The 14,896-nt window shown below is 35.9% G+C and overlaps 1 protein-coding gene across 1 annotated transcript; it reads left to right on the forward strand.

Annotated features, from left to right (window-relative positions):
* Positions 1 to 396: 396 nt before the first annotated feature.
* LOC107553072 (transmembrane protein 178B-like) lies at positions 397 to 13,400 on the forward strand. The gene is made up of 4 exons (XM_016235161.1): positions 397 to 1,037; positions 6,398 to 6,511; positions 10,770 to 10,907; positions 11,108 to 13,400. The coding sequence occupies exons 1-4, from the start codon at positions 659 to 661 to the stop codon at positions 11,356 to 11,358; spliced, it is 882 nt and encodes a 293-aa protein (XP_016090647.1). The 5' UTR covers positions 397 to 658; the 3' UTR covers positions 11,359 to 13,400.
* Positions 13,401 to 14,896: the final 1,496 nt, after the last annotated feature.

Consider the following 14,896-nt stretch of genomic DNA (forward strand, 5'->3'; position numbering starts at 1 on the left):
ATATATATATAGATATGCAAAACATGCAATATGCATAACATGCAAAACATAAATTAAATAAAATAAATACAGAAAATAAATTCCAGCTCTAATTACATACAGGTATTTGTACATTTACATGTATCTACACAATAAGTGCACTGTATGAAATTAAATCTTAGTACACAGTAGTTGACACTTTATATAAAGTGGGGGAAAAGATTTTTGGGGATTTTCTAAATGTCATTTTTTTTTTAATTATTTTTACAGTAAACAACTGATGGATATAAGTGATCAATAAATGACCCTCTCATGTTTATCACTTACTCCTCGTGTTCCTGAGGCACCTAATTGGTGTCTTCTCAGTTCACTGAGGCCCAAGAGGAAAGAGAGAGCACTGCACTCTCACGAAGCACCACTCACTCAGTCCTGGTCCTCGCATCGCCTCTCCTCTTCCCATCTCTCTCATTCTCCTCAACTCAAAAGCAAAACAGATCAGATGGTGGGAAAGCAGCACATCTGTTCGGGCGCTCTGCAACAATAGACCGCATCGAGCTGGAGTCGAGCCTGGTCATGTCAGCTTCCGAGATCTGCTAAGGATTCGGTGTGTTTTCGCCTTTCACAAAGGCTGCCGAGGGAGGACCGCGCGTCTGTCTGGGTTCTCCAACGAGCGGAGAAGATGGCGGCCATTAAGATTTTAACCAGCGCGGGGCTTTTCTTGGCGTTTTGCGCACTGGTCTTGTTGACTATGGCCATCTGCACCGATTACTGGTACGAGACGGATGCTCGGCGGCATCGCGAGCGCTGTAAGAACTACGCAAACAAGCGTAACGATCCCGGATACATTTACATCTCAAATCACAACTTGCCTCTCCAGATGCCTCCAAAGGGCTATGAGAGGAAAGCGACGGAGACACGCCTGAAGCGGCACGCTCCAGCTTCGGCGACTGCCATGGAGTCTCACTGTGGCCGCCAGTTCAATTCCACGATCTCCGGTCTGTGGAGAAAGTGCCATCGCGAGGGCTTTGACCTGGAGACCGAGGATCTCATTTACAAAGGTGAGCTGCTTTCTGTTTTGAGGTGCTTTGTCAGCCTCGGTCCAGGGCTCCTGGCCGTTTTGTTTTGAAGGGAACGGATGTGGACGTTCATCCAGGGGTAAATTTCACACGAACATTTTTCCTTACTATTATCAATGCACTTGGCTATTGGGTTAGGTTGGTTCTTCCTGTTTACCTACATGACATTAACCTCCGCTTAGTTTAATTTCCTTTATTAAATTATGTTGTTAAGTTTAGTTGGAAAGCTATGTCAATAGTAAATGGGAAATGTGGAAGGCCTGAATCAGATAACTGTCGCTATCCAAGGTGCTGAATTCAGCCTACCTGTGTCACAGATAGTTGCTTATATACCACGAAAAGGTGCACTTACACACCATTTAATTCTGCAGTGCTATATAAATGCATTAATGGATCAGTGACGAATACGGATGTCTGAGATGATAAAAAAGAATTAGAAGAAGAGACATGGAAACCTGAATGTTGGTTAAACCACACTCATTTGAAAGATTTATTTCGTTTTATGATTATGATTTTGTATGATTTGCATTTTAATGTATTTTTGAAGGACAGATCTTAACAAAAAGAGGGTTCGCAGACCTTTAATTGTTTTCTCTTTTAAAATGTTTTCTATCATTAAATAGCCAGTTGAATAAAGGCATTTCCATATTTTTTTGAAGTGTGTATTGGATCACTGTTTTCACTGTTTCCAACCAAAAAGCACCTTATCTCACAGAGCTTCAGAGCATAAAGAATTTTTGTTGTTGTTGTTGTTTTTTAAAAGTCTTTGCGTTCTCATTTACACAGAACCACAGTGAAATGCACTGTTCAAGTGTGGCATATAAATGGAGTACCACTAAATACGAGTATTGGTTTTGTAAAACAAATGTTGACCTACTCAGATAAGTTAAGGAATGCCTCGACCATATAGTTTATCAGATAACATTATCCATAATAAGATGATTCAACTTAAGCAAAATTATTCTATTTTGCTTACCCTCATCATATGAATACTGATCTCATATAAGAGGCTTACAGCACTCCTCTCTACCATTTGGTACAGTATTCTTCGATAAAGATCTCATTCCACATTATGTTCAGGCCTTAAATATTAAGTGTGAGCTTTTACAGTAGCCTTTTCTCCTGCTGGGTTGCAAAGAGATAAAATGCTGCTCACTTGATCATATCTTCATCAATAATTTGTTCATTGATTATCCCAGGTCACCCTAAGTGGCTCTGTAGATGTCATGAATGATGAAGTAGTGATGGTGTGTTAGGCTGTGAGCCAACACCCAGGAATACATCGCTTCCAGATTTAAGGTCCAGTTTATTCACCAACCCTTAACTATCAACACAGTAATCTTTGTGTTCACATAAAGCAGCCAGAACATTGTTCTTCATTGTCAGTAATACTCTTCTTAAACAAATAAACATATTTGGTCCTAAATGTAAAAACAGTACAAAATAGATGGTTACTTGTCTTCATGGTTAAAAAAAATAACCGAGCACTGTAAATCCACCAAAATAAAGTAGAAATGATCCTTACAGAACTGGAACTGTTCAGACTGAATCCAGTGATTACAGTACACAATGTGTCCTCTTATCCAAATTTAAAATGCTTTAAAAAAGTTGAATGAGACTAAGTGTCACATGTCAAGTGTCTTTAAAGAGTCATTTTAAAGTAAAGCATTAACATCAATAAAATGTGCTGTGCACATTTGCAAATTTTTTTTATCTGATCTGCAGGGGTATTTTCTTTTTCATCTGTTGTAACTCTAGTTCAACAATTAATTTGAAGTCTCTTTGTAGGTTCCATCAGATATCACAGGTTTTCGTTTGTGTTTTTTATTGTTTTCACAAATGATATATACACTTTCATCAGCAGAGGATGAACAGTTGAATGTGCAAAGTGTCTTTGTGACAGCTTCACCAGTCTTTGATGTGTCTGTTTGTGATAATAATGGTATAGAACAAGCTGTCACAATATATTGGACACATAGATATGATAAACATGACACAAGTGCTCAGCTCACGCACAAGGTCTGGACAAATCATTTCACCACAGATCTGTACAGCAACAAACTCAATGCGTTTTGCGCCTTTGCCTTTGTAGAAAATACTTGAATGAATTTAACAGTCCAGTTTCTGTAAAGACAATTATTAAATGGCGGCACATCCTTTTCTTTATCCTTGACCTCTCCTCTCTTGTTTAGTCTAATCCACAATCTCAGCAGAATCCATTTTTGAATAAATGAATAAATCGTGAATAAATCATGTTTAAACTAGGCGTTTTGATGTAGCAGGATGTGGTCATGCTCCAATGGGCTATGAGAACCAATTTGTTGTGTGTTTTAGTCATTCAGTTGACTTATCCTGCTGAAAGCCAGTTTCTGCATCATCAAATCTGTCAGAAGAATATCTTTGCTATTAGTGAAGTGTAAACAAGTGATTAATATCATCTGAGATTAGCTCCCAACAGAAGTTTCCTAATATTCTTCAGGTTGCACATATATACTGTTTACTACATGTTAGAGTTTCGAGGCTATGTCTGGAGATCTATCGTTACTCAGTGACCTGGTCTGGATCCTGGTCTTGGCTTATGGTCTCAGACAAAACCACATGGCCTCAGTCTATCTTTAGCATACTAAAGGTTGTATTTATGCCAGCCACTAAAATGTGAAATCCTTTTGACTTAATTGTTCAAGTGGATTTTTACAAATACGATGCCATCACTTGCTTTTTTTGTTTGTTTGTTTGTTTGTTTTTAGTTCTGTATAATTTAAGGAGCAAGTTGAAGAATGAATCATTCAAAATGATCAGTTAGAAAACACTAGTCTCACTTTGACCCAACTGGCCATGCTAACGTTTATGTCTGGCATCAAGAGAAATATTGCACATTATAATACTCGTTTTAATGCTGAGAAATGCTTTGGGAAATTTGTTTGTTTCGTTTCATTTGACATTTTCTGGTAATGTTCACTGTTTGAGTAGACTGAATGGAAATATGTACAATTAATATGTTTCTCTGTGCTCCAAAGCTTACTTAACTTCCAATTTTAAGTTCAGTCAACAAATTAGAGTGACAATGTATAGAACATTTGAAAGTATTCAAAATAATTCAAGAGTTTTATTGTTGGGGATCTAGGGAAGCCCATTTCTGCTAAGAAATAAAGGTAATTGTGACTTTTTATCTCATAATTCAGACTTTTTTTGTTGTTGTTTTTTTCCCCCTCGCAATTCCAAGTCTACATCTCACAATTCTTAGTTTACATTTCGACTTTTTTCTCTGAAATCTTAGTTTACATGTTGCAATTCTGTTTTTGTTTTTTTGTTTTGTTTTGTTTTCTGTTTCCACCATGGAATAAAAAATAAAAAAGGTAATCGCGACTTTTTTCTTGCAATTGCATGTTTATATCTCCCAATTCAAACTTTTCTTCTCAGAATTGCACGTTTTAAATTATGTATATTAAAAAAGTCTGAATTGTGAAATATAAACCCATAATCGCGAGAAAAAAACGTCTTTTTATTATTCCATAGCAGAAAAGGGCTTCCATAGGAATCTGAAAGAAATGTTGGCTGAGAAAGTTTCCCTGTAACCAAAATCACAACTATATACTGCAACACGGCTAAAACATCAAGAGATATAGAGGCATCCAAAAAGAAAACCACTCCATGTCTTTCATCACCATCACCTAGTCTAACAACTGGAAAAGTGTCAAACCATACCACGCACGTTGCAACACTTATGAATAGAACATGAATGCCTGCTCTGATTTATGCAAATCAATTCCAGACCAAATCATCAGCTAGATGAAAGCTAAAAATAATGTTGATATGGGGGAGAAAACACAAAGTGTACCTTAAAAAAACCCTGCAAAGCCTGTGGTAATTGAAATGTATTTGTTATGCAAGTCACTGCAACATTTCATGCTATCTGATTTAAATTTGAGGTTTCCCTGATGGAGATTTTAATTTCTATCAGATTAAGCCCGTTTTATGTCCAGAAGGAGGAAACCTTATGAAAGAAAATGACTGTAGACTGTTTCCAGCTTCATGAAGTTTAAGTTAATTATTCTGAGGTTTATACGCGCCTGTTCAGGATTCATAAGATTCTCAAGAGTGAGGAAGGCAATCAGTACTATACACACACACACACACACACACACAACACACTCACACTTATGTCATTCACGATGACGCAAAATCTTACAGTGCCAACCAAATGCTTGTCTTTAATTAAAATAGTATGTAATGTTATATTATAATGTAACAGCATAATAATGCAAGAAGGCCTACGCACTTCCAAATGACAACAAACTTTTAATTTTTAAGAATATTTAGATCATAGAAATTAAGTATCAAATTATTAGATACCTTAAAAAACTTGACTAAATAGTAAATAAACATTTTCTAACAAAAAGTGCAAAGTAACAAGTACAAAAAAAAGAAAGAAAAATGCACAAAGAACTTGTATGAAGATTTTTCCATCTACAGATTTTTCCCTGACCTTCCTTTCTCTGTAAATTAAGGGTGCACACTATTGCTGAAAAACACAATCACTACTTAGCAGTCAGATGTCCGTATGCACAAAGGCACAGATCCCTAAACAAGACCATATCTGCAGATGAAAAAAAATTTTGTTGAAGCATTTTTTGTTTTATTTGAACTAGCACCTCATGACTACACGTTATGTACGAGAAGCTGCAAAAGACACAGGCGTAAGTGGAATGTTCAAAACATGGTGACATCAATTTTTAAGGAAAAATAATGGGCGATATTGCGTCACCAAAAATGATTGAGGTCATGTACATATATTGTGCGATAAGTCGATATATTGATTATTGCGACAGGCCTAGCTGCATGTTAGTTTTTATTTACTTGTGGCATGGCATGCTTGGCTTTTTTTCTTTGTTACTTTTTATTTAATTTTGGCTAAACAAACATAACTCTTCCCTTTAAAAATAGTACTTTTGCAGTCAGGCTCTATTTCAGTGACATTAGTGATAGTTTCTGCGGTTCAAGTATTCTTAAATACTGAGGGATATATAGACAGTATTAAACGTTTAAATGAAGAATGCTTATTTTTAAACCCTGGTGCTCTCATTTTACATGAGATAAAAATCAACATGAAGTGTAAGTTATGACATTTATGACCCTGTGCATTTAATTATGTGTGCCTAATTGCTCTCCAGGAAATCGTTTAATTAAATTGAATTCAAGCATGGGCCTCTTGTGGCATTTTGTGATCACAACAGACCTGCTGTTCCTCAGAACTCTGACTCATTTGCTATTGCTGAACACTGTCAATGTCATTAAAGAGTACACTTCTGTTCAATGTTTGATTTATTGTTTTGTTCAAATAGGGTTGATTCAGAGATGCACCTCTGTGAAGTATCATTACACCTCTTCAATCCTGCCTCGAAACCTTCCTGTCAACATCACCAAGACCATCCGGCAAGATGAGTGGCATGCCCTGCGTGAGTCACTTTACATGTGTCAGATTTACAAAATTCATGCCTTGGGGTTTGAGCCGTTCATTATTGCATAAACAATTGTGTCTGTGATGTGCTTGTTCCGATGCAATATTTATGAAACACACTTTTTACTTAGAAAATACTGTAATTGATCCTTTCCTAGTTGTAGGAATATTTTGGTAAAATATTATACTTTTGCCCGTGACCCCCTACAGAGGACAAACAGTTTGTAGGATGGATGGATGATACTTTTGTAATCCTCCTTATACTAGACATCTTACATACACACTTTCAGCCACTGCCTTAGAGATCTTATGTACGATGATGACTAAACATGGTAGGATTACATATAGGTAAGATGACATGAACGAGTGGTTCTATCATAAGCCTGCATAAAACAGTATACAATATACAAGGACAGTAACAACATACACAATGACCTGAAGGATATGCGTGTTCATCAGAGGCGGACAGTAACTATGTACATTTACTTGAGTATTGTACTTAAGTACACTTTTTGAGTATCTGTACTTTACTTGAGTATAGTTTTTTCTGGGAACTTATGACTTTAACTTCACTACATTTGAAAGACAAATGTTGTACTTTTCACTCCACTACATTTCTATCAAGGTCCTCGAAGTAGAAAGTCGTTACTATGTGGCAGCTTTGAAAGTCAGTGGGTGATTTTTTTCTTCTCTAAAACGTGACTCTCTTTTTTTTCAGACAGTTTATCAGTAATTACTCTTGTAGGGCTACATGAAGTGATTTCCCAGCATTTTTTGAACACTGCTCAGTTGCAAACGTGATATTTATTTACAACAATTCAATAATAATAAGTTAATATTGTGGTATATATTCTCAAGAGTGAGGAAGGCAATCAGTACTATACACACACACACACACACACACACAACACACTCACACTTATGTCATTCACGATGACGCAAAATCTTACAGTGCCAACCAAATGCTTGTCTTTAATTAAAATAGTATGTAATGTTATATTATAATGTAACAGCATAATAATGCAAGAAGGCCTACGCACTTCCAAATGACAACAAACTTTTAATTTTTAAGAATATTTAGATCATAGAAATTAAGTATCAAATTATTAGATACCTTAAAAAACTTGACTAAATAGTAAATAAACATTTTCTAACAAAAAGTGCAAAGTAACAAGTACAAAAAAAAGAAAGAAAAATGCACAAAGAACTTGTATGAAGATTTTTCCATCTACAGATTTTTCCCTGACCTTCCTTTCTCTGTAAATTAAGGGTGCACACTATTGCTGAAAAACACAATCACTACTTAGCAGTCAGATGTCCGTATGCACAAAGGCACAGATCCCTAAACAAGACCATATCTGCAGATGAAAAAAAATTTTGTTGAAGCATTTTTTGTTTTATTTGAACTAGCACCTCATGACTACACGTTATGTACGAGAAGCTGCAAAAGACACAGGCGTAAGTGGAATGTTCAAAACATGGTGACATCAATTTTTAAGGAAAAATAATGGGCGATATTGCGTCACCAAAAATGATTGAGGTCATGTACATATATTGTGCGATAAGTCGATATATTGATTATTGCGACAGGCCTAGCTGCATGTTAGTTTTTATTTACTTGTGGCATGGCATGCTTGGCTTTTTTTCTTTGTTACTTTTTATTTAATTTTGGCTAAACAAACATAACTCTTCCCTTTAAAAATAGTACTTTTGCAGTCAGGCTCTATTTCAGTGACATTAGTGATAGTTTCTGCGGTTCAAGTATTCTTAAATACTGAGGGATATATAGACAGTATTAAACGTTTAAATGAAGAATGCTTATTTTTAAACCCTGGTGCTCTCATTTTACATGAGATAAAAATCAACATGAAGTGTAAGTTATGACATTTATGACCCTGTGCATTTAATTATGTGTGCCTAATTGCTCTCCAGGAAATCGTTTAATTAAATTGAATTCAAGCATGGGCCTCTTGTGGCATTTTGTGATCACAACAGACCTGCTGTTCCTCAGAACTCTGACTCATTTGCTATTGCTGAACACTGTCAATGTCATTAAAGAGTACACTTCTGTACAATGTTTGATTTATTGTTTTGTTCAAATAGGGTTGATTCAGAGATGCACCTCTGTGAAGTATCATTACACCTCTTCAATCCTGCCTCGAAACCTTCCTGTCAACATCACCAAGACCATCCGGCAAGATGAGTGGCATGCCCTGCGTGAGTCACTTTACATGTGTCAGATTTACAAAATTCATGCCTTGGGGTTTGAGCCGTTCATTATTGCATAAACAATTGTGTCTGTGATGTGCTTGTTCCGATGCAATATTTATGAAACACACTTTTTACTCAGAAAATACTGTAATTGATCCTTTCCTAGTTGTAGGAATATTTTGGTAAAATATTATACTTTTGCCCGTGACCCCCTACAGAGGACAAACAGTTTGTAGGATGGATGGATGATACTTTTGTAATCCTCCTTATACTAGACATCTTACATACACACTTTCAGCCACTGCCTTAGAGATCTTATGTACGATGATGACTAAACATGGTAGGATTACATATAGGTAAGATGACATGAACGAGTGGTTCTATCATAAGCCTGCATAAAACAGTATACAATATACAAGGACAGTAACAACATACACAATGACCTGAAGGATATGCGTGTTCATCAGAGGCGGACAGTAACTATGTACATTTACTTGAGTATTGTACTTAAGTACACTTTTTGAGTATCTGTACTTTACTTGAGTATAGTTTTTTCTGGGAACTTATGACTTTAACTTCACTACATTTGAAAGACAAATGTTGTACTTTTCACTCCACTACATTTCTATCAAGGTCCTCGAAGTAGAAAGTCGTTACTATGTGGCAGCTTTGAAAGTCAGTGGGTGATTTTTTTCTTCTCTAAAACGTGACTCTCTTTTTTTTCAGACAGTTTATCAGTAATTACTCTTGTAGGGCTACATGAAGTGATTTCCCAGCATTTTTTGAACACTGCTCAGTTGCAAACGTGATATTTATTTACAACAATTCAATAATAATAAGTTAATATTGTGGTATATATTTGACACAATATTGTCTGATTTTGCTAAATTGTGTACGTGAAAATATTACCTATAAAGCCACAGAAGAACTGGAAAATGAGTGAGTTTCTCTGCCCTTTGTTTAGGTGAGGGGGTGTTAGATATTATATGTCCTTAACCATCTTCAAGAAACGACTAAAACACATCTGTTCCACCTTTATTTGACCCTCTAACTCTAGCACTTTCTATTCTATTTTAATTCTACTTTATCTATATTTATCTTCTTTTTTTATTTTTTATTAAAAAAACAAAAAAAAAACACTAGCTTTCTATTTTTTCTATTCTATCTACTTGTTTTTTTCTTTGTGTGTGTGTGTGTATAATAAATATAATATAAGTAAAATATATATAAATTGCACTTTTGTTACTTTTGACTGCTTTCATTGTCCTCATTTGTAAGTCGCTTTGGATAAAAGCGTCTGCTAAATGACTAAATAAATAAATGTACTTGTAAAATTCATTGTTTCACCAAAAAGGTCAGACATTTTATACTGCCTGGCAGCCTGAATATTTCCCTCCTCTTGTTTTGATTTGATCATTTACTTCTATCTTTTTTTTTTAAAGAAATTATTACTTTTATTATCAAGGATGCATTAAATAATTAAATGTTTAAAGTGACAGTAAAACCATTTATAAAGTTACAGAAGATTTCTTTTTTTGTGTGTGTTATTATTTCAAACTTCTTGTTCATCCAGAAACCTTAAAAATGTTCCACATTTTCCACAAATGTTTTCAACATTGGCAACAAGAAATGTTATTTTTGAATGGTAGTGAACAGACAAAATACTTTGTTCAAGATAAGGTATAATAATAATATGTACAGAAGTGATATGCACAGAAAACTGATATTTTATCATTGATTATTAGTTCCCTCCCTTTTTTTTCAAATCAATAATATACCTGGCCCTGTGGAGCCAAAATTATGTGCTTTGAAATGTGCTTTTTGTAATAATAGTACAGTTGTAATCAGTTGCTTTGTTGGCAAGATTTTTGCTGTATTTGTTTCATTACTTCCTTTGTAGTTTGTGAAATAATAATAAAAGAGACCTTGATGAATGAGAATGCAAAAGTAAATATTTAACATGCAACAGACATCATCACTAGATAGATGCTTGCAAGCCCTGAATTGTAACAAACGGAGCTTAATGTTGGTGTTTTGTGCTGCAGACCTCCGGAGGATGACAGCAGGTTTTGTGGGCATGGCTGTCTCTATCATCCTTTTTGGCTGGGTCATCGGAGTTCTTGGATGCTGTCAACAACATGATCTCATGCAGTATGTAGCTGGACTACTCTTCCTCATGGGCGGTAAGAGACAGAGTGTGCATTTGTGCGCGTGTGTGAGAGAAACAAACAGAATAGTTGTCGCCATCTAGTGGCTGTTTTTTTAATACAAGAAGGTGCTTTGAAAATAGATCAAAAGCTTTGCATGCTATATTTGTGATCTAAAAGAAAGGGTGTTTCATAAATGTTTGATGATACATCTCGAGTAATTTCCCCTCTGACAGGAACCTGCTGTATTATCTCCCTTTGTACGTGTGTAGCGGGCATTAACTTTGAGTTGTCGCGTTATCCACGTTACCTGTACGGCCTTCCAGAGGACATCAGTCATGGGTATGGCTGGTCCATGTTCTGTGCCTGGGGCGGACTGGGTCTCACCCTGCTGGCCGGTTTCTTATGCACGCTGGCCCCTTCTTTAAGCAGCCCCTTGGCCCGCACCACAGTCCACAAGTCCAGGCATGAAAATGGAACTGTGTGATAAGAGACTTCTGGAGCAACATTGCAGCAACTTTTCATAACATGTATACAGCGTCTACGTAAGGACAAAGCATCTGGCCTCTTCATCATCATGCAGTATCCTGACTGGATCATTCCTCCAGTGGCTTTTGGGCTCTTGTTGATCACCGTTGTCAACACGACTCGTGTACACCGTTCATACAAGATTAAAGTCTGTAAATGACCTGAACACTGCTGATAGACTCAAATGGAGACACAAGCACAGACCACCAAGCATCTTCCACCGTCTCACATGTCTCACTCTGGTCCTTTGTGGCACAAAAAACCCAATGAAAATTTTCGGAGAGGCGGCTGTCTTCTCTCCAAGACGATTCATAATAAAATGGTGCTCTCTTTTCAAAATTACACAACTGCACAGAAATCTTTTCAAAGACATCAAGAGGACAAATAAATAAATCCACGGTTTTTCTTATAGCTGACTGACGGTGTGGAGGATTGTGAGCCCAGAGTGAAGAGGGGAGCAACGAAAAGGAGAGATAAAAGTATTTCTGTCATTCAAGCTTTGAGAAGCACACTTCCCATGGCCTCAGAGAGTCTGTATGAGTAAAAATGGGTTTGTCTAGATTTCAGGTCTACATTTGTATGAAATTATGCTTGGGATACAAATGGAGCCTTTTCACTCTTTGTTATGATTGTAAAGAGCGGTGTCATGGCTTGGTCTGTGGTAGCTGGTTTGAGGAATCTGACCAAATTTTTACTAAATGGCATGTGAATTACCAACTTCATGAAAATGTTTGTGGGGGGGTTTTCTGAACATAATTTTTCATGAAGCCTTATTGCTGTTATGAGTACATCATGATTAGAATCAGCGTTATATCCAACCACAACTGAATGTTGCTGAATAGTCAAGATAAAATTAAAGTTCTGGCTCCACATGCAAGTTGAAGATTTTGAAGAAAACTCAGTGTTGTTTTGCCACAAAAAGTGATGTGAGGTCTAAATACAGAACGCTTAATGTACAGAATTGAAATCAAGAGATGGATTGTTGCAGGTAGAGTGTTGAATATGGTACAGTACATGACACGCAACAAGTTATAATGTTTACATCATGTAATGTTTGTTCTTAGATGACTCCAACCAAACAATATTTTAAAAACCCCAAAAGGCCTGGAGGCTTTAATCTAGTAATAATCTTGTAATGTTTTTTTAAGTGAGTGTTTCCACATTATTATGAATAATTCATATTGATTTTTCTCTCACCAATGGGTATTATTTATTGAGGATGCTACTGTGAAAAGCATAGTTACTATAAATCCTTTACCAATGCCTCACATGTCTTTGCCAAATGTGCATTCAGTCTCATAGTCCACAGAATCCAGATCAATTCTTGAGCACAATATACTGGTGATGATATTCACAGTGTGGGATGGGGAAACGCAATAGTTAATGTAAGACGTTAAGGATGGCAAATACTGTGGATGTATTCTGAGTGCATATTTTGGGAAATATGAATGTGTTTGTAAATTGTCTTGGTTTGAGGGAAACTGGGGTGTCCAGTAATTTTTTAGGGTAAAGCTTTCAGCTGATTGGCACAAACAATTATGTCTCAGACATAAAATGAACAAAGCCAAAAGAACAAATCCCTTTAGGTAGACAGGAAAGTGTTGTATTGAGTGTGAACTTGCGGATGAAACTGACTGAAAATATTGTGGCAAAGAAGTAATAAACACCACTTAGAAAAAGATTTAAGTGAAAAGTCTGAAAATGTGAATGTTTTGGACAGGATTTTAAAAAAAAGAGCACAAGAACATTGTGTAAAAAAGCTTTTCTAATAAAAGCAGCTTCAGGTGTTCTGCCACTTTTGGGGAGATGTGAGAGACATTTGTACAAAAGCTGCCATTTTCTTTGGCAGCTGAAGTAGCACCACTTTTTTATTTATTTTTGGGTATGAACGGTTTTTACTAGTTCATGTCATAATTACAGCTGGAGAAAACAAGTATCATTGTCTCGCATGCAGTCATATTGATTAACTTCAGTGTATTTAGATTGTGAAAAAAATTTTTAAATGACTTTTATTTTATGAAATAAAATGTTGGTAGCATTTCAACATGATGTACTTTTCATTTATATTTCATTCAGGGTTTTTATTTTTATTTTTTAATTAAATAGTTTTGAATGTGATAGCCCACCTGGGCTTCAGTTTGACATAATTGCTAACATGCCCAGTGTAAAAAAATATAATAATGATAAAAATCCTGAGTACATTAATGGAAGCATATGGGGCAGGTGGGTCCTGTTTAATACACTTTCTATACTGCATAGCTATTATGTTCATAGTACTCTAGACAAATTTATACATAGAAAGGTAATGTTGCAGTAATGTCACGTGTAGTACTGAAATATGGTTAATTTGATATAGGGCACCACCTACAGGATCTTTGTGGAACATGTTCACCTTATACCCTCATTCAGAATACATTACAGAAATGTCTTTGTAAAGTCAACAGTGAGCATACAACACCCATAAATCAGAATTAAAGGTTACAATAAAATAAAAAGAAAGTAAATCAATATTGGCTTCCCAGTAAATGATTCATCCTGCCCTTTATGCTTCTAAAATTTAAAGGGAAAATAAGACAGAGGGAGATGAAAAACAAAACCCATGAGATATGATATATACCCTATATAAAACATATGGGTCAATATTCTTTTGTGTCAGGCTAGATTGTACATCAAATGGTGACCCAACCCAGCACATTACCAAAATTGTGTATCATACAAAAAGTAAGCAGAATGTTCTTTGAAAATAAACTTAAACATTGAAATATATTAAAGGGGTTATATGATGTTGCTAAAAAAAATTTTTTTTCTGTATTTGGTGTAATGAAATGTGTTTATGCTGTTTAAGGTTAAAAAAAAAACATTATTTTCCACATACTGTACATTATTGTTTCTCCTCTATGCCCCGCCTTTCTGATACGGGTAGATTTTTACAAAGCTCATCGGTCTGAAAAGCAAGGTGTGCTGTGTTTGACCAGCTATCCATTGCGTTATGATTGGCTGAATACCTCAAGCGTGTGACGGAAATGTTACGCCCCTACCATACTGTGATGATGCCCTGTCCGGCCGGAGCAATGATTCAAAAACATGAAAACCCATTATAAACGAGGCATTTGTTGCATCCAGTAGGGACGTATTTACGGATTATAATGACTTATACGGTCTTTTTACACGCTGCGTTGCATCGCGCCGCGTAAACATAAAACCATGTCTGCATTTGTGATCTGAGAAATGACAAACAACAAGCGCTACTCTACACTGCCCAAAAAACACGCTTTAAATATAAAAAATATAAAATATAAAAACTCTTTAAATATAAAAAAAACGTACTTACAGTCTTTGATTCAGAACAGCCGCATTGTAGTCTACTCTTCCAGGATCAGTAAACAGTCCTCCATAAAATGTGCTAAACACATCTGAATATTTGGGTTGAACTGTTCTGGAACAGTGTTGTAAATACAACTTAACCACTGATTTCTAGTCGTGTCCATTTTTGGAAG

The sequence above is a fragment of the Sinocyclocheilus grahami genome, unplaced genomic scaffold (assembly GCF_001515645.1).
Source record: "Sinocyclocheilus grahami isolate Dianchi unplaced genomic scaffold, SAMN03320097.WGS_v1.1 scaffold464.1, whole genome shotgun sequence".
In the NCBI taxonomy this organism is placed as follows: Eukaryota; Metazoa; Chordata; class Actinopteri; order Cypriniformes; family Cyprinidae; genus Sinocyclocheilus; species Sinocyclocheilus grahami.

Bases quoted from the DNA above. Each gene is read 5' to 3' on its own strand.
- LOC107553072 (XM_016235161.1), top strand. From the start codon at position 659: ATGGCGGCCATTAAGATTTTAACCAGCGCGGGGCTTTTCTTGGCGTTT. The intron at 1,038-6,397 runs GTGAGCTGCTTT...TTGTTCAAATAG, and splicing joins CGAGGATCTCATTTACAAAG to GGTTGATTCAGAGATGCACC. The intron at 6,512-10,769 runs GTGAGTCACTTT...TTTGTGCTGCAG, and splicing joins AGATGAGTGGCATGCCCTGC to ACCTCCGGAGGATGACAGCA.